Source organism: Ooceraea biroi, chromosome 3 (genome assembly GCF_003672135.1).
Source record: "Ooceraea biroi isolate clonal line C1 chromosome 3, Obir_v5.4, whole genome shotgun sequence".
Classification (NCBI taxonomy): domain Eukaryota; kingdom Metazoa; phylum Arthropoda; class Insecta; order Hymenoptera; family Formicidae; genus Ooceraea; species Ooceraea biroi.
In genome coordinates this window covers 1717704-1741774 of record NC_039508.1, presented here as the reverse complement: position 1 = coordinate 1741774, position 24071 = coordinate 1717704, and the positions used below count along the sequence as shown (strand labels likewise).

General features: G+C 45.7%; 3 protein-coding genes across 7 annotated transcripts in view; 1 reads left to right on the top strand and 2 right to left on the bottom strand.

Annotated features, from left to right (window-relative positions):
• Window positions 1-188: 188 nt before the first annotated feature.
• LOC105283150 (3-hydroxyacyl-CoA dehydrogenase type-2) lies at window positions 189-2552 on the bottom strand. Of its 4 annotated transcripts, none has more exons than XM_011345651.3 (6): window positions 2444-2552; window positions 2186-2319; window positions 1389-1556; window positions 921-1257; window positions 495-807; window positions 189-413 (listed from the first exon to the last, which is right to left on the bottom strand). In XM_011345651.3, exons 2-5 carry the CDS (start codon window positions 2192-2194, stop codon window positions 551-553), a joined length of 771 nt encoding a protein of 256 aa, XP_011343953.1. In that variant the 5' UTR covers window positions 2195-2319; window positions 2444-2552; the 3' UTR covers window positions 189-413; window positions 495-550. The 4 variants fall into 4 exon arrangements, with proteins under 4 accessions (XP_011343953.1, XP_019888487.1, XP_011343952.1 ...); XM_020032928.2 differs by lacking the exon at window positions 2444-2552 and adding an exon at window positions 1625-1748 and having other exon boundaries at window positions 2186-2376; XM_011345650.3 differs by lacking the exon at window positions 2444-2552 and having other exon boundaries at window positions 2186-2385.
• A 1023-nt stretch (window positions 2553-3575) lies between these two features.
• On the top strand, window positions 3576-5010 carry LOC105283146 (COMM domain-containing protein 8). Of its 2 annotated transcripts, none has more exons than XM_011345644.3 (4): window positions 3576-3916; window positions 3990-4202; window positions 4427-4579; window positions 4654-5010. In XM_011345644.3, exons 1-4 carry the CDS (start codon window positions 3851-3853, stop codon window positions 4807-4809), a joined length of 588 nt encoding a protein of 195 aa, XP_011343946.1. In that variant the 5' UTR covers window positions 3576-3850; the 3' UTR covers window positions 4810-5010. The 2 variants fall into 2 exon arrangements, with proteins under 2 accessions (XP_011343946.1, XP_011343947.1); XM_011345645.3 differs by having other exon boundaries at window positions 3588-3916; window positions 3990-4151.
• Window position 5011: 1 nt separating this feature from the next.
• The window catches only part of LOC105283148 (uncharacterized protein KIAA0754), a 92910-nt gene continuing 73850 nt past the window's right edge, over window positions 5012-24071 (bottom strand). Inside the window, exons 5-9 of the mRNA XM_026968487.1 lie at window positions 11773-12702; window positions 10087-11649; window positions 8343-8513; window positions 7546-7620; window positions 5012-7449 (exon numbers count right to left, since the gene is read on the bottom strand). Coding sequence (XP_026824288.1) covers window positions 7405-7449; window positions 7546-7620; window positions 8343-8513; window positions 10087-11649; window positions 11773-12702 — 2784 coding nt within the window. The 3' untranslated portion in view covers window positions 5012-7404. The remainder of the gene's footprint in view (window positions 7450-7545; window positions 7621-8342; window positions 8514-10086; window positions 11650-11772; window positions 12703-24071) is intronic.

The window sequence follows — 24071 nt, the reverse complement described above, 5'->3', positions numbered from 1 at the left end:
ACGGAAATATGAAATTTTAATAAAGTATCAAAGTTATGTTAAAACTAAATGGCAAAAGGCACAATCGGAACAAAGAAAATTGCAATTATGTGGAATGGTGGAACGAGAGATATTTTATGAAAGAAAGAAAATAAGAGATCCAATTATAATAAAATACAAAGATTATCACATTTGAATCAAACCAATGTCGTATGCAAAAAGATTATTTTATTTCACTGTATTATAAAACTTTCATTATAACTCACGGAGCGTGTAGCTGGATGATGCTCATCCTTCCAAGATGTAAAAAGCTTGTATATAGAAATATAGAACTTGTATATAAAGAGGAAGAATTTGCGAAGGACCCTTTCTTTCAAGAATAACACAATAATATGTAACTTCTCTTTAAAGCTAAAAGATGAATCCATCGAAATCTGAAAATAAAGAGATATAAAAAGTGACATAAGAATGACTCGGAAGGAAGAAGGAATGAATGAATGAGAAAATACACACACATCTATCTATACTCGAAAAGATATTTTTGGCCATTTTTCGATTCCGACGACCCGATTTAGGCTTGCATTCTAAGAGCACCGTCCAATCTGATCGTCTCCCCGTTGAGCATTGGGTTTTCCACGATCTGCTGCACCAGCATGGCGTATTCATCGGCACTGCCCAATCTCTGAGGAAACGGAATGCTTTTCGCGAGGAAGACGCGTACCTTCTCCGGTAGTGCCCTCAATAACGGAGTGTCAAACAATCCCGGAGCGATCGTTACCACACGAATGCCGTCCTTGGAAAGATCGCGGGCGATTGGCAACGTCATTCCTGTAACGTAACGAGTCACGCTTAAATCGCGAAAATTGGAAAAGGGCAATTATTAGAGAAAGAAAAGGAAGAAAATTTAAAGAATAGGATGTAGACGAAGAGAATGACAATACCTACGATTGCTCCTTTCGACGCGGAATAAGCAGCCTGACCTATCTGACCGTCAAAAGCGGCGACACTAGCGGTATTAATGATCACACCCCTCTGTCCATCTTGATTAGGCGTATTCTCGATCATCAGACCGACCGAGAGGCGAATGGCATTGAAGGTACCAGCGGTGTTAACCTGGAGCACCTTTGAAAAGTCTTCCAGGGAGTGGGCCATCTTTTTGTTGCTGTTATAAGTCTTGTGGGCGATGGCGATGCCAGCAGCGTTGACGAGGACATCGAGCTTGCCAAATTTCTGTTTCGTCAGGTCGAGAGCAGCTTGAACATCGGATTCCGAAGTTACCTGAAAGAAAGGGCTGACAATTATTACGACGGCAATTATCTTCCGTGGAAGAGTAAATTACTCTCGTAAGGCGATTTAACGTGAGACTCGAGACATCACAACAAATGAAAGATACAAATGATGACACGTACGTCCATGGGTGCAAACATTGCATTGGCCTCTCCCAACTCGCTCGCCACGGACTGCCCCTTCGATGCCGGCAAGTCGCCAACGACTACTTTTGCACCTTGCTTGATGAACCTTTCCACGGTACCACGGCCCAGGCCGGAGGCACCGCCAGTCACCAAAGCTACAGTACCCTGCAAAACAAGACCGTATTATCGTCGTGCTATCGCGGTATACGCGCAAATAAATGTCATCAAGGAACCTGGATAATACGAAAACATTTCACTGCATTTCACTTGAACGCCTCCATTCGCATTCACCGTTGACGTACTCATATTCGGATTATCGGACATTAGTAGTTGCTTGAATTTCAGAGACGGGTTTTACTGAAACTCGCGAACAAGGAGCAGGAAGAAACCTTATGAATTATTACGATACACAAGGCGTACGTCTATGTATCGCATATACGACAATAAATTATTTAAACAATACCGTGCCGCGAGAGAAAGAAAACCAAGGGAGAAAAAGGAAAGTTGAGGAGGTTACATAACCTAGAATCGAATTATAGAAAATATATCGTCTACAAATCTGCTACTACAGTGTTAAATAATAAATAATATTCCGAATAATTATATATATAATCATATATAATTATATATGATAAAGCAAAACGATAAAAGTAATAAAAAATATGACACAATGTAATAAAAAAATTGAAAAGGAACGATAATACCGGTGCATAGACATGAAACAAGAAACTGGAGTAATTACGAAACAAAGAGGACAAACAAACAAATGAATGCCACTAAAACAATAAAAATACCTTCAACATTTCGAGCGTTCAATCTTTCTTGGAAAAAATAAAACAATCAACGACTGCTGAAGCTCGTTTAGACAGTGACAGCCGCTCAGATAGCACCGAAGAGAAAGAAGTCCTTCCACGTCACCGAGAGCCAACTTCAAGATCGGCAACAGAAAGTATTTATATGTATGAAAGAATGACTGGCAAGTTATAAATTGATAAAGGAAGGACTTTGAACTGGAAACGACGTTATGTAACTTATCGTATGTACATACTTACATGCACTCATTTGCATAGAAATATAAAATATGACAGATTAAGTGCAATCAGAGTCGAGAACGTCGACAATGCAAAGTCCAAGGTGCATTCTTGAGTTATATTACCCGAAAGGAAGATAAAAAAGAAAAATTAAAATTAAAAATAAGCAAAATCTCGTAACAAAAATTTAGTAAAACTCGTACAGAATTTTACGCAACTAACCGACGAGAGATATAATTCAGGAATGCGACCTTATTTACCGGAGCTACGGGAAGAAAGTTGAAATAGTTTCAACAAATCCCGATAGATCGCACTAGAGAACCTCAAGTAAGGCCGGTATTCATAGTCGAATCTTATATTTAAGACCGTCTTAAGTGTATCTTCAGATACTCCATAGCCAATGAAATGATCCATACAGCATCCCCAGATAAGACTTAAGACGGTCTTAAATATAAGATTCGACCACAGTATAATGATATACAGTAGGGACAAAGAGCGTCGGCACCTTTGATCTTTTTCAGCCGATCCGCCATGTCTTCGGGCGGCAAGTAGCGTATCAATAATATTAGAAACCACCGCTATCAGCAAATATTTTTAATGTGTTTTCTTAAAAAAAATTACATATTTTATAAATGCATAAGTAATGCATACCTTTCTTTCTCTTTTGGAAAGCGAAAAAATGATATATTATCATCATTAATCATTGTGAAAACAATTTTGCACCGCACACACTCGATGTATTCTCTTAGACATTGTTTTTAACAAAAGCACAAAACAAACAATACAATACAATATACGAATTTTTATGTTTGGTTGTGTTTCTCTATCTATATGTGATCACAGTTACGGAGATAATGTGCGTTCTTTACTTTGAACGGGATTGGAAGCCGCCCAAGAACGTGGCCGCTTGGAATGCGCAAGCAAATCTGCGCGGCTGACTCGAAAACGGGTGCTTGTCCCTACTGTATATCCTTATACTGTGATTCGACTATGAACACCGGCCTCGGTTCATTTTTCTAAAGGCAACTTGGCAGATGGCGTTACTAACGCTGACGCACAGTTTTAACACGGGAGTTTGACCATTCTGAATACATGGTTATCTATGGTTCAGCTGTCAAACACAGCCGTGTTCTTTTTCCTAACCTCATTTGCCACAGCTGCGGCGCGGTCGCGATTTACAGCGTTTGTGCCGCTAATAAACAGTGTTTGCAAGTCTACCTGAACTCTTAATCCACCGCCACTTTTATGACAATCATTGAAATCTATCCTGATTCTGTTTAAACGAAGAAGTATTTCGCGTCGACTAACAAATCGCGAAAAACGAGCGATTAAAAAAATGTACCGCTGCGCCGAAAGGTAAATTCCGATCTGCTGTTCCATTGACAATGATAAAGCTTTATCCGTGAGAGAAAACTGCAATTAACGATCATGGAAAGCACGCAGTCATTGTACATCAACCTCTTCAGCGACGAGAAGAGCGAGGTGTTGAAAGAAGTGAGTAACCGCGTGATGTTCTTGCTTCCGCACGCAGTTAACAACGTTGCATAATGATTCGGCTTATATTAAGCTGCTGCATGCGTGCGTTGACGAAATCTGTGGCCGCCCTGGACCGTCGTATCACAGGTTCGTCAACAGCATGGACTGGAGCAGAGCGGAGTACGAAGGCATTTGCAAACTGATGACGACGCTGCTGCGGAATCCTGCTTCCCTGTACATGGTGGAGGAAAAGGTTGCCAGCTTAACAATGTCATTCCACAGCAAGTTCCAAGTTGTGAAACACGTAAATCACGATATCGTAGAGCGCAAAATAATTCCATGATAATATGTAAATCAGTCGGGAGAAATTTAACTCTACGTCTTTTAGGTATTTTTATACAGAGATTTATTTCCTCTTCGGATGCGTCACGAATTATTATTATTCCGTGTATTATTATTATTATTTATTCTGTATAAATCGTCAATAAAAAAGAAAGATAATTTGATAAAAGGTAGTCATTGTTTCAGATGCCGCAGGAATATCACGAGTTGCCCGAGCAAGTGCAAAGGAACATTCTTACTTGCTTGAAAGTACGCAGGGAGCAACTGACCAACGCTTTACTGATGGAACACTACAAGAGGAAGCTGCCGACCGTAATCGATTTTGATTGGAGATTAAAGGTATCACATTTCGGAGCCTGTTCACTTCAGGCGTGCAATTTTGCATTTATTCATTGCCCCAACGTATCTCGCAGTTGGTGATGGGATCGAGCAGGATGGCCTCTTTGCGAGAATCTCTTCTACAGTTGGATCTCATGGTCGAAGACACCGAATCTCGGCGGATCATAGACTTAGAGTTGAACAAAGACGAGCTCGAGACGATGATAAACGCGTTGGACGCAATCGCGTAACGTATACGTGTAACATTTTGTGATACTTTTGTAAAAAGCAGACAGATTTGAAGAGAAAAGATCCAGGTACATAAATACGTGTGCTGCGTATTTAATGTATTAAATGTGTATGTATGTGCGTATGTGTGTACACATACATATTAAATTGTACGATGATGCAAGGTGCAGATTTCGTGAATAAAATAAACACTCTGCGCTGTACACTTTGTTTCACAGTTTATTATAGGTTATAGATAAATGTAGAATAGTTTAGTTACTATTATAACTGCTGTTCGAAGATATACTGGAGACTGTACTTTCGCGTTCTGAGGCGGCTTCGATCCAAAGGTCTCATTTATAATTTTGTAGTTTCGACGCAAAATAAATAAACGAGCTGGGTTTGCCTCGACGGCGCCTCAGAGTGATAACGTTCGCTGGAGGATGTCGGGTGTGCACAGATATATTCAGTCTCGGTTCATCGCACGCGAAGAATTTCGATAAAAAGTTCGCTCTCGTCGCCAAAACGTGTCTGTCATCGCTGCTAAGCGATGAGTTCCCATTTTATTTCGTTGTAAAGATCATTGCGGACAGATATACTTATTAATGTGTCGGTTTTACTATACAATTTATTTTATTTTTTTTTTAATTTTACTTCCTCTCCCCGCTCTCTTGCGCGTTAATATGCGTGTAACCGCTTTAGAAATCAATGCCAGTCACGGACACGGGTGAACGCTCGCTGCTCCTCTGTTTCTCTTTGTCCCTTTCCCGCCCTCCGCCCCCTCTTAGCGTCCTGACACTCGGGGATATTTCCGGGGATACCGGAGCGTGCCACACGTGAAGGTGTGTAGTAATGCGCTTCTCGTTTGTAACTTTATGATCTACGCTACGGTCTTAATAAAAAAAGCTTCCTCGATAGACGATAATTACTCCTTTTCTTTCTTTAACTTCTGGAGATCCGTATAAACGTAGAAACGTAGAAACATCGTATGAAAAACTTGAAAAAGGTACCATTCCGGGTGGTAAAGAGTCTTGTGCATGTCTCGTAAGTTTGTAATTAGTTGCGATACTCTTTAATGATTATCATAAAAATTACGATTGGCTTTCGTCGTCGTATAAGTGTGTTGTTCTCTCTCGCGCATGGAGAATTAGCATGTTCGAACAAACGCCGAATTTACACAAACGCATTCTCTATAGTCTAGATTAATATATCACTTACATCTCGTTTCGACTTACTGTATATACTTTATCTCGTATGTTCCATGGTACGTATATACGTATACGCGGTGTAATGTCCTCTTTTGCGTGTACTCGTGTGTATATTACGTCGTGTGTATCCTCGTATGTGTATGTGTGTGTGTGTGTGTGTGCATATCGCGCGTGCGCCAGTGGGCGCGCGCTCGCGTTGTATCAACTTCATGTTAAAAAATATGCAGTTCCTCGTTACAACGTAAAAACGTGTCCGAATCGCGTACAGATGTAAACGGAAAAAGGAAAACCAAGGACCGCGAAGGAAATACGAGCGAAACAATATATCGGGTGCCCTCGAAGTCGTCGATGCGCTTTCTTACTCGTACGAACATTGTCGCGTGTCGCTCAGATAATCTTTTTTTTCCCTTATCTCTCGGCTTCTCTTCTGCTTTTGCTCCCTCGCCTCCCTCCTACCTCCGTCTCCTCCCCGTCTTCTCACCGTGGCGAGGATGCATCCCTGTGCATCTGCGCGCTATCATTCCCTTGTCCCTTTCACACCGTCAATCGCTAAATCACGCACAGCCTACCCTCTCGATTTCTTCCTCTATATTTTCACTCTTTACTTCTCTCTTTTTCACACACACACTCTCTCTCTCTCTCTCTCTCTCGCTCTCTCTTTCTCGTTCACACACTTTCGTTCTAATAGAGTACAATAGTTATGTAATTACGGGAGGGCGCCATCCATTGAGTATTTCCTCTGGAATGCGCGACGAACGATTCACGCTCTATCGTCTCGACGATCTTAATTATATATCGCTTAGCCCGTCGCGCGGTGCATGTGTGTATGCTCGAGCATTAGAGACTTACTTGAGTAACAATTAATGACACTTTAAAAATTTCTACACGGCAGGGCCGATCGCGGCGGATTGCGATCCACGGCCGGACATGAACTCGAAGATGATCGGCATTTCCTTTGTCCTCCCCCGCACGTCACGACGGATAAGACTTAGTACTGTTTATCTGTGGCTAATACCGTGCACGGACGACAAACACATTTAGCGTGTAAACGCACCTGCGGAATCAAACGCGATATTAAGGACTCTCGTGGCAATTCTGAAATTGACGATCGTAGACTCTCCCCCGCGTGTAATCGCCCATTCACCCTGCCGTGAAACGCGCCGTCTAATAATTAATAGGCCTACTATAGAGTCTATATGCTCTCGAGAGATGCCGCGGTAACATCGTCATCGTCATCGTCGTCGTCGTCATCGCCCCGTTTTCCCCTTTTGCTGCTCGTAACGAAAGAACGTTATTTTCTGTTTAGTTGCAGGAATGGTCCAAATATACATATCTATATAATATAGTTTTTTGGTTTTAACGAGAGAAAAGAACTTTCTTCTTTCCAAAATACAATTCAATTAGTGGCGCTTATTCGTTTATGTTGTTTTGGTGGTGCGCATCGGCGATGATTTCCTGCAAGAGAGAAGATCGGCTTGATTATTTCGGTTTCTTTATGAATATAATACATGTTATGTAAAACTCAGGAGAGATCTCAGGAGAGACACTTACATTTGTGTTGCATTCGATGGCTTCGTTCACTGCCGCCGCGACTGCCTTATCACTGATGTCAATCTCCTCAATGGCCTTCATGGAAAAAAAAGAGTACAAAAATATTAATAGCATTAATGACTGCTTAGTCACGGTAAAAAAAGGTGCAGTCGCAATATTAATCAGATGGCCCCTTCGCTCGTTAATCTTCGTCGGTCAGTATACTCGATAATGACCTTCAGCCTCATTTGCGCTCACCGAGCGTAAATGACGTCTTGGCGATCATCATGTACATGCAAAAATCATATCAATTACTAAGCCGTCTCATTACGTGAATTAACTGAAAACTCTGTCCGGTAATCTTGCGTCACGACGTATTATCAGCTTCCTATGATTGCGGAAAATGCCAATAAATGCCAACGAAACGGAAGGATTCCTGAAAAGCTAACGCGGTCTTCTCGCAAGACGGAAAAATATCGCGTTGCTACGTTCTCCCTCTCTACCTCGTTATATAAAGGCTGTACGTCTGAATAATTTAAAGAATGATATTCTCGCTCTTGCATATCGCCACCGAAACGTTTCATTAAAGCGTTTCGCAAATAGATAAATTGCGGACGGATAAGATCTGCGACAGCGAGGCAAATAACGATATCGAACCGAGAGCTGCTCAGGCCGTACACTCGAAACGATCGATCGACACGCACTATCCACGCATCATCAGCAGTGAGTCACTCCGGGCTAATAATAGCGCGGACGCAGCATACGTGATTATAATCTTCAGACTGTGGCTAGACCGGGGACGTACGCACGTATTTTACCTTGGTGACCGACGCGACGTCCTCGGTGATAGCCGGCGCGGTTGGCGGGGAGGCGGGTGCCTCGGTCGGGACAGCCGGCGGTGCAACTTTCGGAGCCTCGTCCAAGCTTTCCGTCGTGCTGATGTCGTGGGCGATGTTGTTTTCTACCGGCGCCTCGACCTCCGGAGCGTTCTGCAAAACACAATTCTACTCGTTACGCGACCGTCACGTATTCCCACTTACTCGCTCCGTCATTTTTCTCAAGTCCAAATCCCAGCATGCTGTAAACGAGGACGAAAGACGTAAGATCGATTCCGCCCGGGCAATCGCGCAAACAGAGATCCTCCAACTATCTCCTTCTCCTGACACGTGCGCTGCGTTTCGAGTAGGAGGTAATAGCTATCCTGAAAATGCTCAGAGGCGGAGCGCAAGACAGTTCTATTTTGATGTGCGAGTAATTTCTGATGAAACAATAGAGTTAACGCAGTTTTCCACATTTGAAAATCTTTCCATTTTCGGTAAACGTAAGAATTAAACGTGCATCTCTGACTTGGCGGCCTGCATCGGCGAACAGTGCGAGTGGACAATCGCGACGGTTATTACCTCCTCGCTCGGAGCGCAGCGTGTAACAACAAAGTGCCTCGGCGGAATCGTTCCGTCATGCTTCGGGCAGCGCAAAGAATTGAAAATCCCGCTGACCGAACCCTCAGATAAGAAAACTCGGCATGCGCAAATATACAAGATGCTTACGACACAATAGATGCAATTACGAGAACGGCACGACACAAGTATCGAGCTCCTCTAAACTCAGCACGTCTCTATGTCGAGATCTAAAGAACGCCAGCTACCACGCGCTTGCCATTAGTCCAACTGCTCTTTTACGTCTATCAATGAGATGTCCACGCTAGAGGCACTCCTAATACTCTATATGTTATATTAGTACAAGAGAGCGTTCGAGACACGGAAAGAGGTATAATCATCTACGGAAGTGACATTAATGGGCGGCGGCAGCACAAAATCCGTCCGCCGCGGAAAATATACTCTACTACAACAGCGCATTGATATTATAAATCGTATAAAAAGTCATGTTAATATCGTCAAGAAAACCAAGAGGCAAAACAACACAGGTGATAATTGGTAGTCGTGGAATTGGGTGTCTTGGGTTTTCAGACGGAGGAAGCTGGGCGAAAGCGTCGGAGGACATCGAGCAGCAGAGTAAAGGCTTGTGTTAATCACGTTCGGCAGAACGAAGGATGCACACGAGACGAGACCCTCAGGCGGTTGGAGCGAAACGGGGAACACTGCGGGAACGGAAAAACGGACTTGGCGGACTATCTCAGGACCGACCGGCTCCGATCGTGCATCGGCACACCCGATCAAACGGCACAATGTAATTTTGTTCCCCGAGACGAGGATCGTGCAAGCGTCTCCCGGACGTCGCTGTCAGTCTCATTCGATGTTACCCTTCGTCGAGAGAACGGGGCGGAAGGCAGTTTGCTGGATTCGGGGGGACGAGAGAGAGAAAGAGAGAGATCCTTCTTGGGAGATTCAAAGTATGCGTCGATGATACGTCCGGAGAGGCGCTGGAGGGAATTCAGGGAGGGATCCAGGAAGAGCCAATGTTCCTTTTTTTGTTCATACTATAAGACCACAGAGACAGTATTGTGCGAACCGTACGACGAAGATATACGTGGAACAAGGCGCCCGCCAAAGAACTTTGGTCGGCCGCGTTCATGCCAGGAGGTTGTGGTTGCATGTTAGTCACCTGGTGATGCTCCTGGGCAGCAGTCAACGGGATGGTGTTCGACAATTGACACAAGGCTCCGTCCTGGCTTTCGGTCTTCGCTGGGCACTCGGCCGCCAGGCTCTCCTTCGATTCAACGTCCGATTGATCGCACGAATTCGTCATCGTCAAATCATTCGTCGCGATGCCGGATGCGGTATTGACATTGGAGTTGTGGGAGCTGGGACTTACGGGTGGCGTGAGGAGCGTCTCTGTCGGGTCTCTCGGGCAAGCCGCGTGCTCGACGGAAGCTGGTGGTGATGGTGGCGGTGGTTCGATTATGGACGCGTTCGCGGGGACAACCGGTGGTGACGGGCAAGAGAGCTCTTCCGGTGGTAAAGGATAATCGAAGGAGTCTAAAGTCTGCGAGTCCGTGTCTTCGGGAGCCGGTGGAAGATCCTCTAATGAGATAGGCACGTTTTCGAATCCGGGCGAGAGCGTACACGTCGGAGCGTCTGAAAGCCGTGAACGTTGCGTCGCCTCTGAGTCCAACGGACAGGAATCTGACGGTGTCACGCGATCCTTTGGTGAAAGGAAACACCTTTCGATCTCGGCTTGCGCGAGGGATGTCATCGCTGTTTCCGTCTCGGTGATCGATACTACGATTGATTTCTCTTCGATAGGTTCCAGCGCGCTCACTGTGCCTTGAAACTCAGGTATTTGCAAGAACTCGACTAAATCCTCGGGCGGCGGAAATCGCAGCGTATCTTCGACGTCGACTGTTTTCGCTTCGTCTTTCATGATGCCAGGCACGCTGGCAAATTCGTTTAATGATTCTTCCGGCACGGACATGTCCTCTAATTCTTCGGAGATTAGAGTTTCTTCTGTAGGCAACGCGGTGTCCGATTCAGGTTCGTTTTCGAGCCTTTCCTCGTCGGTTTCGGGAATCACCTTGACGGATTCGGTGGTATCGGTGAGCTCCTCGATGCTGTCATCTTCCGGGATGATCATCGCTGGTATGGCTTCCACTAGTATATCCTCCGAAACCGACAATGGTCCTTCTTCGGAATTCATGAACAGTTCACATGGTGAAGTTACTGTTGCAACTCTCTCATCTTTGCTCTCCATCAACGCATCCTGCGCGTAATCATGTTCAATTTCGATCAGCTTTCCGCACAACTGTTCCGCAGCTTTCGCTTCTGATCGCTCCAACTCCCTCGAAGAGCTTCCAACAAGCTTTACCGAAGAAAGATTTTCTGACGATTCTTCCGTCTCAACGTTCACGCATTTTTCAACCGTGAGAAGATCCGAGTCCGATAATCTTTCTACGTGCCGTGTTGTTTCGTCCAGAACAGCAGCCATTTTTTCAGTTTTAAAGTTTTCTGACGATAAATGTTGCTTTGCCGCCGAGCAAGCGTCGTTTGTTTCAATCTCAGTCGACGCTTCAGCCTCGAGATTTTCATTAAATCCGCTGTTAGACGATACATTTGTCTTCATAGGGTCTGCACGAGTATTTATCTCGTTCTTTATTTGACACTCTACGACCGGTAAAGTCTGATTCATAAGTTCATCCGTCGCAGCGACGACGGGAACTGTCGTCTCGTTCTTCACCATTGACCGAGTCTCGATCATGTTTGAAGCCGGCGACTTCTCGTCACTCGAATCTCCCTCTTTCAAACTGTCTTTAACGAATGGCTCTATCTCTTTAGGAATTAAGGGGCATCCTACCTCGCTCTGCGTATTTTTATTATCGATTGTCTCATCGCGCTCCATCGCTAGTGGCGCTTCTTCCACCCTATTTGCGTCACCTTCTTCCCGGCACTCAGATACCTCTTCCATCGCGACGAGGCTCTCCGACACGCTCTCTACCTTCCCAGCCTCCTCCTCATTGTCACGGCTACTCGCTAATATCTCCCCCACCTTCTTCGCATCTTGAAACTCGATCCTGGCCTCTACCACCGGCGGGCACTCTACTTTCGCGGGGACAATAGTCGGGGGCGAGTCAGCGGAGGGACCGGGTGATGTCAGGGACGCGATAGCGGGGGTAGTGATGGCGATGGACTCGGCGAGGTTCTCCTCGCGAGACGACGGGGACGTCGCGTCGACCACCCGTGTCAACGTCGATTCCTCCTCGTCGACAGCCTCGGCGGGCAGCTTGAGCGCTTCCGCTAGGGCAGTCGCGCTCGCCGCGGCCTGCCGAGCCTGCTGCAAGGGCGACGGGTCTATGGGGGTCGGCGGTGGACTGGACGGGGGCAGGGACGGGAGCTCCTCACTGGTTTTCCTCTCAATGATAGACGGCGTCGCGACTGGTTGGACTCGGTAGACGGGGACCTCTACCGGGTCCGTTACCGACTGACCGCCGGTTGACTGACTGACCTCGACTACTTTTTTCTCGGCCTCGACTTTTTCGACCGCCTCCTCTTTCTTATCCTCGACAGACGGGACGGGAGTGGGGGCGGAGGGAGTGGGTTCCTCTTTCTTTTCCTCGACCGGACTAGCGGCTGCCGGCGACGCCGCGGCGGTCTCTTCCTTCGTCTCGGCTGCGGATGCTGCCACTGGCGCGGCTACCTGCTCGTCCGCCGATGGACTGCTTGCCTCTGACTTCTCCTCCAGTGGACTGCTCGAGGCGGCCGTTGCGTTCTCTGCTTCTTCACCACCCTGCGACAATTGAGAACATGACGTTTTAAATACAAGATTCGTTTGTATTCCACGTAAAAATTTTGTGCTCGACACATAGACACACACAATCATTTCATTTGAATATACGTTTACATAAAAAATATCAATTTCCATTCCCCGAATGTTATATGTTTGCAAAAAGTGAAACCGATCCGACAGGCTCTTTAAGCAAACTCAATCTGCATAAACTGGGAAATTGGCCAGTGAAAATTTCACGCAAAAAAAAGGAAAAAATATATTAACTGTCCGGTCGTTCTGATACTCGATCTGGCCTAGCGTAAAATGGGAAAGGCTGGTCTCCGTGCCACGTGGATGCTGCGCGCTGGAGAAAAACGTTGCTTCAGTCGAGCGCGGCATTATTTTTTGTTCGTCGCGAAGGGTGGCCGGTTGGCGACGATTGTGGTGCGCGTTCTCCCGAACCGAGGGTGAGCGATTCGAATAAAAACGAGGGTGAACGAGGCTTAATGATACGTCGACGCGAAGCGAGAGAGAGAACGGCCGACGTGTAAAGAGGCGTTCGTACCCCTCGGTTATATACGAACGAGGGGGTACAAAGAGCACGAGCGCAGTGGGGCGCCGCGTTACCAGTGTTCTCACCCTCCCTGTAGGGACCGCCAATCGTGTCACTGTGTCAATAAGGGTTTTCTTTCTTTTTTAAAAAAGGAAAAAAAATTCGAAACAATCACGAATCCGTCAATAATCCGCGCGAGATTTATCGCACAAGAAATTTACCGCTGCGTGAAGAGCGATTATCGGCGTGAATAACGGTGTTAAGCGCAGTGCGGAAAGATCTGAGAAAAATCTAGGTGACTCGATACATGACGGCAAGTGCCGTATCGCCTATTCGCATAATTCCGTTATCGATGCGGTAACGTAACATGTAGAGATAGAGATGAAGAGCAGGACGAGAATACGGGCACGTTCCGCCGAACGGGCACGCCGACGCATTATTACGCTCAGAAATTCCCGAGACGCGTTCGCAGCATCTCTCCTGGTGTACGGTAATCCGGGCACGTCGCGACTCATATCTCTGTGCAGCTGCAAATTGCTCGATCCATTCGGTAACGCTCGCGAGCACTTGATCTTGCGATATCACGATTAAAAACGGCGAGCCATTGATCGTAGCTAATTAGTAGGGGGGGCTAAAGGATTAAAGTAGATAGGCAAGAGGAGTGCCTATATGATAGTACATGATATTTTGCTTTGTAATTCTTTATGCATTTAAAAAGTTGTTTAGGGTGCTATTAGAATTATTAATAAATTTGGAAAAATTAAAATTGAGGTTTTTTAAAGAAAAACAGTAAATTTGAAGAATTTATTTCAATGTTAAATTAGTATTAATGATATATAATTATTTATATAAATATAAAATTTAAATTATCAAACGTATGATAATTAAGTTTTTATATAACATTAATTGCTACGCGTGAGATGAGACGTGGCTGTATATTTCAAGTGATGATAAGTATCTAGCTAGACGAGCTTGGAAATAAAATCCGATGCGACAACCAACGTGAGTAATAATCGTTTATAGTCTATCACGAGCGTGCTCGGAGACACGGCGAGGAGCCGCGAGACAAAATCAATCCTCGAAACCCGAGAGGGAAACAGAAACCGGACGTGAGAAACGCGTTGGGTGCTTTATTGTCCCGCGTACCGTATCGATCGTCGACAGCATCTCGCCCTCGTTCTCCCCGTTGTGGATTTTCCTGAAGGATATAAGCCTCTCGCGCTTAAAGAATTACAACGGTAAAAAAATTACAACAGCCCCCCGACGAGCAGACACTTGAGGGGCGTTTGTTGCAGCTTTCATGCTTTTACGATTGTACTAGAGGAATCACAATTTTATTCCCCTTGTAAAGGAAGCTATTCCAGCAAACAGTCGTAAGATGATATTCTCGATGCACAATGCGATGCACGATCGATCGTAACTCGAAGACTTTTCAAGTAATCTACCGAGAATATGTAATCTCTTGTGTCGTCGGTCTCGCATTGTTTTTTTTTTTTAATAAAAATTCTTCTTCAGCCAGGGAAGACTTTTGCGATGTAAATCACTTATCTTGGATTCTACTTGGTCGACACTCAGCTATGATTATAATTAATTTATGAAGAGATTAAATCGCGTTCTCCATTTGATCCAAGACGTTCCATTTGCTTTAATATGCAATAGTGATGCTAATAAATTTCCTGACCGCGGCTACTCGCTTCAAATACTGGTCGGAACTTTCCGTCCGAGAATTCTTCCGCTTCCGAGCGAGTTGTGGCCGATATTTAGCCGCAGAGTGTCGACGTCGAGGTGAAAGCAACCGTAAATGGACGCTCACGAGAATTTGGCCTAACACCAAAAGGTAAAAACGCACGTCAAGAACTGGCAATTGGCCAGGGTCGTGTATCGAGAGGGGCCACTGTCCGCACAGAGAGTGGACGGAGTACCGAGATAATCAACTTCCGGTTGCACCCCGGTCCCTCCGCGACGAAATCGATTGAGAAATTGCAAGGCTACTTGCCCGTGTATATACATCGAATTGCTATTGGCCGGCGACCAATTCTTAGTGGGTTAATGCCGACTATATACGGTATTAAAAAGAAGGAAGTCGCATACCAATATCTTCCTTTTTATGGTGAAAATAACGATTCTCGGGTCTTTTCGGGCGGAGAGACTGAATTCGCAATCTCGTTTCTTATCTTTTGTGATTTTCCCTCGGAAGCACCAAAAACAAGGTAATCATCGCGAATAACATATATATATATATAATATTTTGAATTTGATTAAAGCCCTTTCGACCCTATTACGCCTCGTTGAATAATTCAGTTAAATAATCGTGTCACGGAAATTTCTTGGCTGCGGAGTTATTACTATAAAAGAGCATTTCGTATTCAGGATATGTAAGGCGTATGTATATTCATCGCAAGAGCGACGCACACAGGGAAAGCCCCGCGGCACATAATACGCTCTCCTCGTCGATTCGCAACGATGTTATTTAAACCAAACGAGTTTATTTTTAACCAAGGACGTAGTTTTCCGACGTAGTTTTCAGCTATTTGAAAGCCAGCCAAACGAATCATGTTATTCACGTATATCCCCGGCAGTTTACCTTTCAATGTCGTCAAAAGATGCAATGGCGCACACCAATTTGCAACAATTTATTTCGCCGGGGAGCGCATATCGTTTACGGTCGCATTTATACTAAACGTGTTTTGCGTTCCCATAAAGAGAGCGAGTTCATTTCGCCCTGACGAACGGCGACTGAATTATTAATCCTCCCGTAAAACGCTAACAGTCGCGCGAACGCAGGTATACGTATGAGAGTGATGAAATGGCCGGACTTGGAGGAGCCGACCCAACTGCTGGAACTTTTATGCGTCCGCGAACACGAGCAACATTAGAAATGCATTAGCCCACGTGTACCTATCTCGAACGACCGCCCTGACGTACGATCTCTCTCACGATTCGCTAGCGCGAGTCTTCAGCTTTCAATTTCACGTGGCACGTTGCTCCGCGTGTGATGGAAAGCTCTTCGTCCTTTTTGCTTTTCTTTCTATTCAAGGGTAAAATTTTTAATTAAGATTTTAAATAATACTGTACGAAAATTTATCCTGTAAATTTATCCTTCAGATTTACAAGATAATTTAAATTTTCATGTATGGTATTATTTAAAATCTTAATTAAAAATGATACGAGATTTCTTAGAGGAGAGATATGTCGCCTCTATTTTTAAAATTTTGATTCGAAATGATACTGATAGAAACAGCAATGTTCGTCGAAATGATCTTCTCTCAGCTTTGCAAATATTTTTCATCAAGATATCACGGGGGAGCGGGAGAGAAATGGGAAAATTCCTTGTCAGCGATGTAACGTTGCAATATCGAGCGATGTCGCGTTCATCCAACCGTGCGAATTATCCTGCCGTCGTGCGTGCGGCCAGGACAGCTGGCGCGCGCCGATACCGAAATCAATTTCCTGCTTGAAAAAAGATTAGCTGGAACAACGTGGTGCTCGCGCTCAAATGATCGCGTTAACCGTCACGTTCTATCGTCACGCTTCGACATGATATCCCAACGAACAGCGAGAGATTGGCTTTTCCGAGCATTAATACCATGTAAGCCGCATTGTTTCATTACGGAGCGGCATGCATTTCTCGCGTCTCCATAAATGAGTCTCCTAAAGTCGTAACAATAAACTGTCATTATCTGTAATCTCGATTTTCCTCCGCTCACCATGCGCCATTTTTCTTCCTCTCTCTTTCTCTCTCGATCCTTGCAACTAGATTAGATGGTTCCAGTACGAAGACGAAGAAAACGGAGAACACGGTAGCTGCGCCATCCGGAAGTAATCTTGCGTATTTAACGAGCGTGACTTGGACAATGAGTCCGCTAATGATTCGCAGGTGTTTCGCGATGGACCCATTGACGTATCAGCGTTCGCGAACAAAACATATTCATCGAACATGCCTCGTGCATGCGTGCACACCATCGGCGGTCGCTTTCAACGCGCCGTCCGATCGAACGCACACGCTGTACGTGGAAGACAATCCGCGATCATAACGTGAGCAACAAACTATCGTTTGTTTTAACTTGGCCGTTCTTTTCGCGGATATGAATTACGGGCATTTATCCGGTTCACCGGAGCATGTCCGACGGTAATATCGCGTGCAACGGGCAACAACGTTAAACGCGATCGGCGAGCGGAGACGCACGTTTCAACGAATGTACGTACGAACGTCGCGAAAAACGCCGATATAATTACAGAAAGAGAGAGAACCCGCCCATTGTTCAGCCGTTATCTGCGCATCGATATGAAACGTTTCGAAATGTTCGGTATTCCGCTTCCGACGTTTTCCGCGCGCGCTCGACGATTTCGTCACTGATTTAATGCGATCGCAAGATAAATCGGCAATCAGCCCGACGATCCGCTTACTCTGCTCCCCCGCCTCCCGCTGGGAGTTCATTGTAATCCGCGATGTAACCAGGCCGCCGCGTTGCGAAACGTTTCAGCGAAAATCGCACGACGTTTAATGCGGAGCGCCTGTCTTGCGAATTAATGTAACTCGATACATCGTGTGGGATTAAATTCCATTTAATTAATTCCTCCCCTCCCTTATCTCCCTCTCGCAATTGATTTTCCCGGTTTTTGGGCGGCGAGCGTTCGCGTACGGTACCGCGCCGCGTAAATCAGAGTAAAATCTCCGATCAAAGGGTTGCGGCTCTGAAAACGGAAGCGCGAAGCCGTCGGAAATGGAGCTGCGGTCCATGGTTGGCCTCTTTGCGATGCTTTAGCACGCGACACGAGCCGGTTAACAATCCGCGCGCGGTTAACAATCGCGTCAGATAGAAATCTGACACGAGATCCGAGCTAGCCAGCCAGCCAACAGCTAGCTAAGCTGGCAGCCGGCGTGTAAACGGCTGTTTAGGTCGCGCGTCTCGCGTGTTTCACGCTTCGCGGGAAAGTCCGACGCGTATCCTCCCGTTTACCGTGCATGAATCTATCTACACCCCGTATACCGCTCGTATAATATAATTGAGACGCTCGCGGCACCGCGAGGAACGCGCGAGATCCATAATTTGTGAGCCGCGGCGCACCCTGCGGGTGAATTACACGCGACGGAACCCTTCAAACTAAATCCTCCAGAATTCAGCTGCTTGACGAGCAAGTTATCAGTTATCCGACAATTGCGGGCTCGGGTTTCATTACAGTTGACGTTCCTCCAACTTCGCACAGGGCGCATCTGTTCTCCTTTCCGCCCGAACCCGCTCCGATAATTCGTCCATCCGGGGGATCACGCTCGCGCGGATAAAAATGGGTCAGCGTGACAGTTTCACTTCACGGCGCGAGAATGAATCGCGTTTCCGCTCGGTGAACACAAGCACGTTTGCGGCCGCAACAAATTTCGATAAATCTCGTTGGAGATTCGTGGCTAAATCAAGAATTTAACGCGCGCTTTGAGAGCCGAGCGTGCACGAATCGTATCTTTTTTTAATTCTCCCCTGCGAGTTGTAACAACGTTTGGAAACCATCCCCTTCACGAGCTCCGATGGCCGGCGCAGCAGCCACCGAGTGGCTCACGTGCGGTATTGTTGGGGGAGGTCAAGCGAAAATTCCGAGCGAAATGTTCGCCCGAGGAAGAGTGGGTCGGTGCGGGTCGCAAATCATCGTCGTGGCGCATCGCAAAATTCATTCCCGCTGACTCATATTGTGCTGCGTGACGCAAATGAACCGCGAAACAACGGGGAACCAAGAAGGAGCGTCGCTCTCTGATCTTTAGGCTCGGATGGATCGGTTATTTCCGCACCGGCTTGGCACGGAACGCTAACGCCTTCGTCGAGGCGAACTTCGCCTCGAGAAAGCATACTGTCGCGTTCCTCTTGCGTTCCTCGCGCGAGCTATTTTCGTGAGGCGTCTCGCGCGGACTGAAGAGTGTCGGCTTACCCGAACGGTTACCCGTCCACTTAAATTTAAACGCGCACGTTCTCGCCGTGGTCGGGTATTACATTATTTCACACTACAAGGGTGAAATTAATTTTGAGAGAAGCGGTATGTTAGTGATCAAGAAACGGACGGTTACTTTCTTCGCTCAAGCGTTACCGGAAACTGTGAGCGGAATGTAGTGCCGTACCATGGGTACTTCTTCCGCATCCTGTGCACCTACCGGAACTGTAGTAATGCCCAATAACGGCACGTAGGCTAATACTCTTCGGGTTCCACGTGCGAGAGCACCCGCTGCTCTGCACACCCCACTGCCCAAACTGCGCCCCGCTTTTAGGACGTATTCCATCTCGGGATCCTCAATCACTCCTCGATCACTCCTGCGTGTAACCCTTAGGCTTGAAACCCTTTCGTCACCAAGATTGTGAGCTTTTATGAGCGATTGACGCCATGAATGTATGAAAGGATCATAAAATAACGTTGTGACGTGTAAAAATAAAATGCAGCTGTTTAATAATGGTAAATTTTCTAATTATGTTTAACGCTACAACAATCTGGAAAGTAACTGTTTGCATATATAAGTTATGATAGGTATAAAACATTTTTCGTAATGTGCTAAATGATTTAAAAAAGTACGGGATGACTGCGCTACAGTTCTTTTTCGGCAAATACGTCATACGAATATCTCAACTTATATTTAGGAAACTGGAGGCTCTCTGTTTCTATGCAGCCTGGATTTGCCACTGCGTATTAATAGAGCCGAATCACCGAGCGAGGATTGATTTTGCGGAGAAAAGATTTATAATCATATTTTATCGCGAAAAAATCACAGTTTACATGGAACAGCAAAATAGCACGGTAATCAAAGAAACTTGTTGAGAGATAATGTGTTTATCTGTTTTTATTTTTAAGGACACAACGTATATTTGATAATCTTAAAACGTCAGTTGGACGACGTATTATGGAAAGCGTGGCAATAAATCAAGAACAAGGTAACTCGGCACCGGAAAAAACTCGATCGTCTACGGATTTCAACGTACGTATCACAATTGCGTCACTACCTTTGTCACACACGCGCATACAAGCACATACGATCGGAACCGAGACAGATCCGTACGAACTGTTCGCCGTTGGCGAACTACTTGGACCAGGCTACGGGCTTCATGAGGGTTTATATAGCGGATCGTCCCACGTCTTAGCGAAAGAAGAGAAGAGAGAGAGTCACACGTGGAAAGCTATTGAGAGAGGAAGAGAGAGACTCGCAAGAGGAGTTAGTCACTAGCCGCTCTGCGGCGAGTAACTAGAGAACCAAGGTGACGCCGAGAAAACCGAACAAGTTTCACAAGAAAAAATAAACGAAAAACTGATTAAACAATTTACTACGGTGACATCTAAAATTTGATCAGCGCGGATAACGTGCATTAGAAAGAAATTACAATTTCAAATTTCCTTCGATAATTTCGAGAATGGACGCATAAAAGCTCGCGTAAAGTTGACATCACACGAGAGAATTGTACACGAAAAAATTTATTTAAATGAAATAAAGAGTTCTAGAAAGCAAGCAACAAACGAAGAGCGTACGACACATTTTTACACGTGACGTGTAACTTGGGCGAAACATCCGCCTTGAGTGCATATGTAAAACTGCACAGAGGAGTACGCGCAATTATGCGCAAGCACACGCACGTCGCGACGACGGAATCTGGTGAGTCTCCAGAGAGATTTCAGCGGAGAGGAACGACAGGAAAGCTGACCCGACGTCTTTGTATAATATGACAGAAATCACGAAGCTTCCGAGCGAGCGAGACGGCGAACTGAGAACGACGGAATCAGACAGAGAGGGCAGACAGAAAAGAGAGCCAAGAGAGTTAAGAGAGCTAAGAGAACACGCACCACCTACGTGGCGAGGATGGTGAAACTAGGAAGAGAAAGACCGCCGAGAGCGAAAGAGAGAACCTCAACGAGAGAGACGGGAGGTACAGTGGTCCCCTTTGGGAAGGAAAGGGGTAAGAGGAGACGTCCGATTCATCCTAGAAATGCACGGCTGCTGACCAACACGCTGCCACGAGCAAAAATTTCCGCCGCAAAACCGCCGTGCGCGTTTCTATTCTTGGACGCGGCTTGAAGACGAGCGAGAGGAGAGCCGAGGGGAGAAGAGCATGAACCGAGATGCTAAATGGAAGAAGCGGACGGAACGATGACGGAAATATGCATTTCTTCTTATTAGCGCTGGATTTAGCCCCGCTCCCTCAGCTCCACACTTTTATGAATATGTATAGATGTGCATAAATGTAAATGCGCTGTTTTTCGCGTTGTACGGACGCTTCGCGAACGGCTGGAACAGTCGCACTTTTCGCAAATTAAAGTTGAAGAGGCATCCCTGAGTTGTTCAGACTTATGCATTAATCTCGCTCGTGTGGCACAATTTACACAAGGAGGGGGATCATCGGGACAATGTGGATGCTCGCGACGAACAGATCACGATTTAACGAAACCGAGATACTGTGAGATGGATAAGAAATGCGGCTGATGCGAATGTCCCTTGCATACGTTATTTTTTTTTATGTAAACAACGTATCTCAAAAATGACGGGCATTTGAAAATGCAACCGACGCACGCTTCCCGCGATTTACGGGGAAGCGAGCCACGATAAAGGTCACAGTCGTAGAAATAGTTGGACGGCGTCCAGCCGAGTTTATCGCAGATTTTATTGTGTTTCGTGTTCGCCGTCCGTGATGCAGACCCGAACGAACGAAACGAACGAGCGATGTCGGAAAGCCGAAAATAATTGCGGACGTCGTAAAGAAAATCGTCGCGGCTGCCCGGCATAATTTCCGATTCCCTCGCGGAAATGCGGCGCGCGCTCGCGTTTATCTCTCGCTGCGTTCTCGCTTTGATCGCGTGGTTATCAAATCGCGGCTGAAATAAACGTGACGCGAGACTCGCGGAATAACCGCGATAAATGGGATTCGCGGAGTCTGATGAAACCCAGCGCGCCTCTTCCAACGACGACTCTAATCGAATCGCGCAGATTTATTTGAGGATTCAGTTGTCGAGCGCGTTGAATGCGGAGAACGAAAAAATTCTCTCAAGATCTACGCTTGAAACGAATCCAAAATTATCGCGGGACGTCTGGAGGCATGAATTTTGTGAGCGTTTTACGGCTCGAGGACCCGCTTCCGGTGTAACTTCGACGCGGAATCGCTGGTGGCAGCATCGACCGCGCGAGTCTTAGGATTATTCTTGGACGAAACGAGGAGGAAGCTTACCAACGGAGGTACCCCGAGCATCGAGCTGGCATGCAAGCACAGATGGAGTCGTTATGATCGTCAAGCAAAGCCGAACGAGCTCTCGTTACGAGCAGCCTAATAATTAACGTTAACGAGAAGAAAGGCGTACGTGTTAATAACAGGGAAACACTATTTTCCGCTTGCCGAAAGAAGAACGAATGCAATGTTTGTTACGTCAAGACATATAACTTGAAATTCTTCAAGCTCGATGATTCATGATACATCAAAAATTTAAGTTGCTGCAAGAGGAAATTTTTGTGATAACAATTTGTTACAGATATTCGTATTATTATATTATACTTTCATCAATTTGCATGGCACACGTTAGTATCTGCATCGTTCCACACGTATGCACTTTGATTTCGTCGAGCGTTAAAATATGTCGAGGGCAAAGTTTTCCAAAAGCGCGCACGTCGACAGTCACTTCGGATCGGAAGAGCATATTTCCGAAATAACGGCGAGGTGAATTGTTTCCCCTGTTTTGCCGGGATGCAAAACACATAAATCTTCTCGCAGTTTTCGCTCGTTAGTCCTGCTTGCTCCCTCCACCCACGTTATATCGATCAACACACGCAGACGACACAGTCGTAACGAATATGTCAGTAGGGATCGCCCATCCAGTCCGCTGTAATCCGCTTTTCGGATCAACACCACTCTCTTCTCCTTACTCTATGCGTCCTCGGTCACGCAATGATTGACGAGAAGTAAAAATTCATCGGTGTTAACGAGCGTGTGTTTTGACGTCAACGGCGTTCACTCGATGGTGGAACCAACATCGCGATGGACCACTCGACTCTCGATTGTGGTCCACGTATAAAAATATCCGATTCTACGTTACGGTCGTTCGTCTGCTGACAGAGATTTAAAGAGACAAAGTGTACATTATTAAATATATTTAATATAATATTATATTATTATATTAAATATATTTAAATATGTAGTTTTCTAAATATATATTTAGAAAACGATATTTCTTCTACGATGTTTCTTCTGATGTCTCAGAATTATGTTTTCAATATCGTGAGAATTTGCGTTTGGGTTCGAAAAGTGGATGCGTTTAAGCGTTTCCCCATCAAAGATGCCTTCGTCGCGATAGACAATGGTACAATTGCAGCGGCGACATCAGCGTGAAGGATACAGATAAAGCAGCACGTATATATGCGCTCTCATATATTCACCCTCTCATCCGTCCTCTTCAGTCTTCCGAGAGGGTTGCGAAACGCAACAAGAAGGGTGTGTGCGCGCGGGAGGGTAGATAGATATCGATTTTATCACGTCGCGTTGTGCGGATTGTACCGCGTGAAATCGCGTGACACGCCAAACGAGTTGGAGATTAAACACAGATACAACGAAGCGGCAACAGTGCAAATATCAAACTGGTGCAAAGTAAATATAGTTATTCGCGCGATCAATTGAAAAGAGTCAGTCGCCAAATAAAATCTAACGAGAACGTTAAATCTGCATGTGTCTCCCTAACGAAAATAATTTAATTGACTGTCAATTTGATACGTTTTGGCGCTTTCATCGTTTACCCTGTCACTTGCGTTAAATATTGTATAAACGCTATCGTTAAATATATTTTCCACTGCACCAGGCACGCCGAAATAATTACATTGCAAAAGATGTACACGACG

What these genes read in the sequence shown, in the direction of transcription:
- LOC105283150 (XM_011345651.3), bottom strand. An exon ending in CAATGTTTGCACCCATGGAC is followed by an intron (nt 1,258 to 1,388) that starts GTACGTGTCATC and finishes CCTTTCTTTCAG; the next exon opens with GTAACTTCGGAATCCGATGT. An exon ending in GTCGAAAGGAGCAATCGTAG is followed by an intron (nt 808 to 920) that starts GTATTGTCATTC and finishes GTTACGTTACAG; the next exon opens with GAATGACGTTGCCAATCGCC.
- LOC105283146 (XM_011345644.3), top strand. Translation starts at nt 3,851, where the DNA reads ATGGAAAGCACGCAGTCATTGTACATCAACCTCTTCAGCGACGAGAAG. An exon ending in AGAGCGAGGTGTTGAAAGAA is followed by an intron (nt 3,917 to 3,989) that starts GTGAGTAACCGC and finishes GCTTATATTAAG; the next exon opens with CTGCTGCATGCGTGCGTTGA. An exon ending in ATTTTGATTGGAGATTAAAG is followed by an intron (nt 4,580 to 4,653) that starts GTATCACATTTC and finishes CGTATCTCGCAG; the next exon opens with TTGGTGATGGGATCGAGCAG.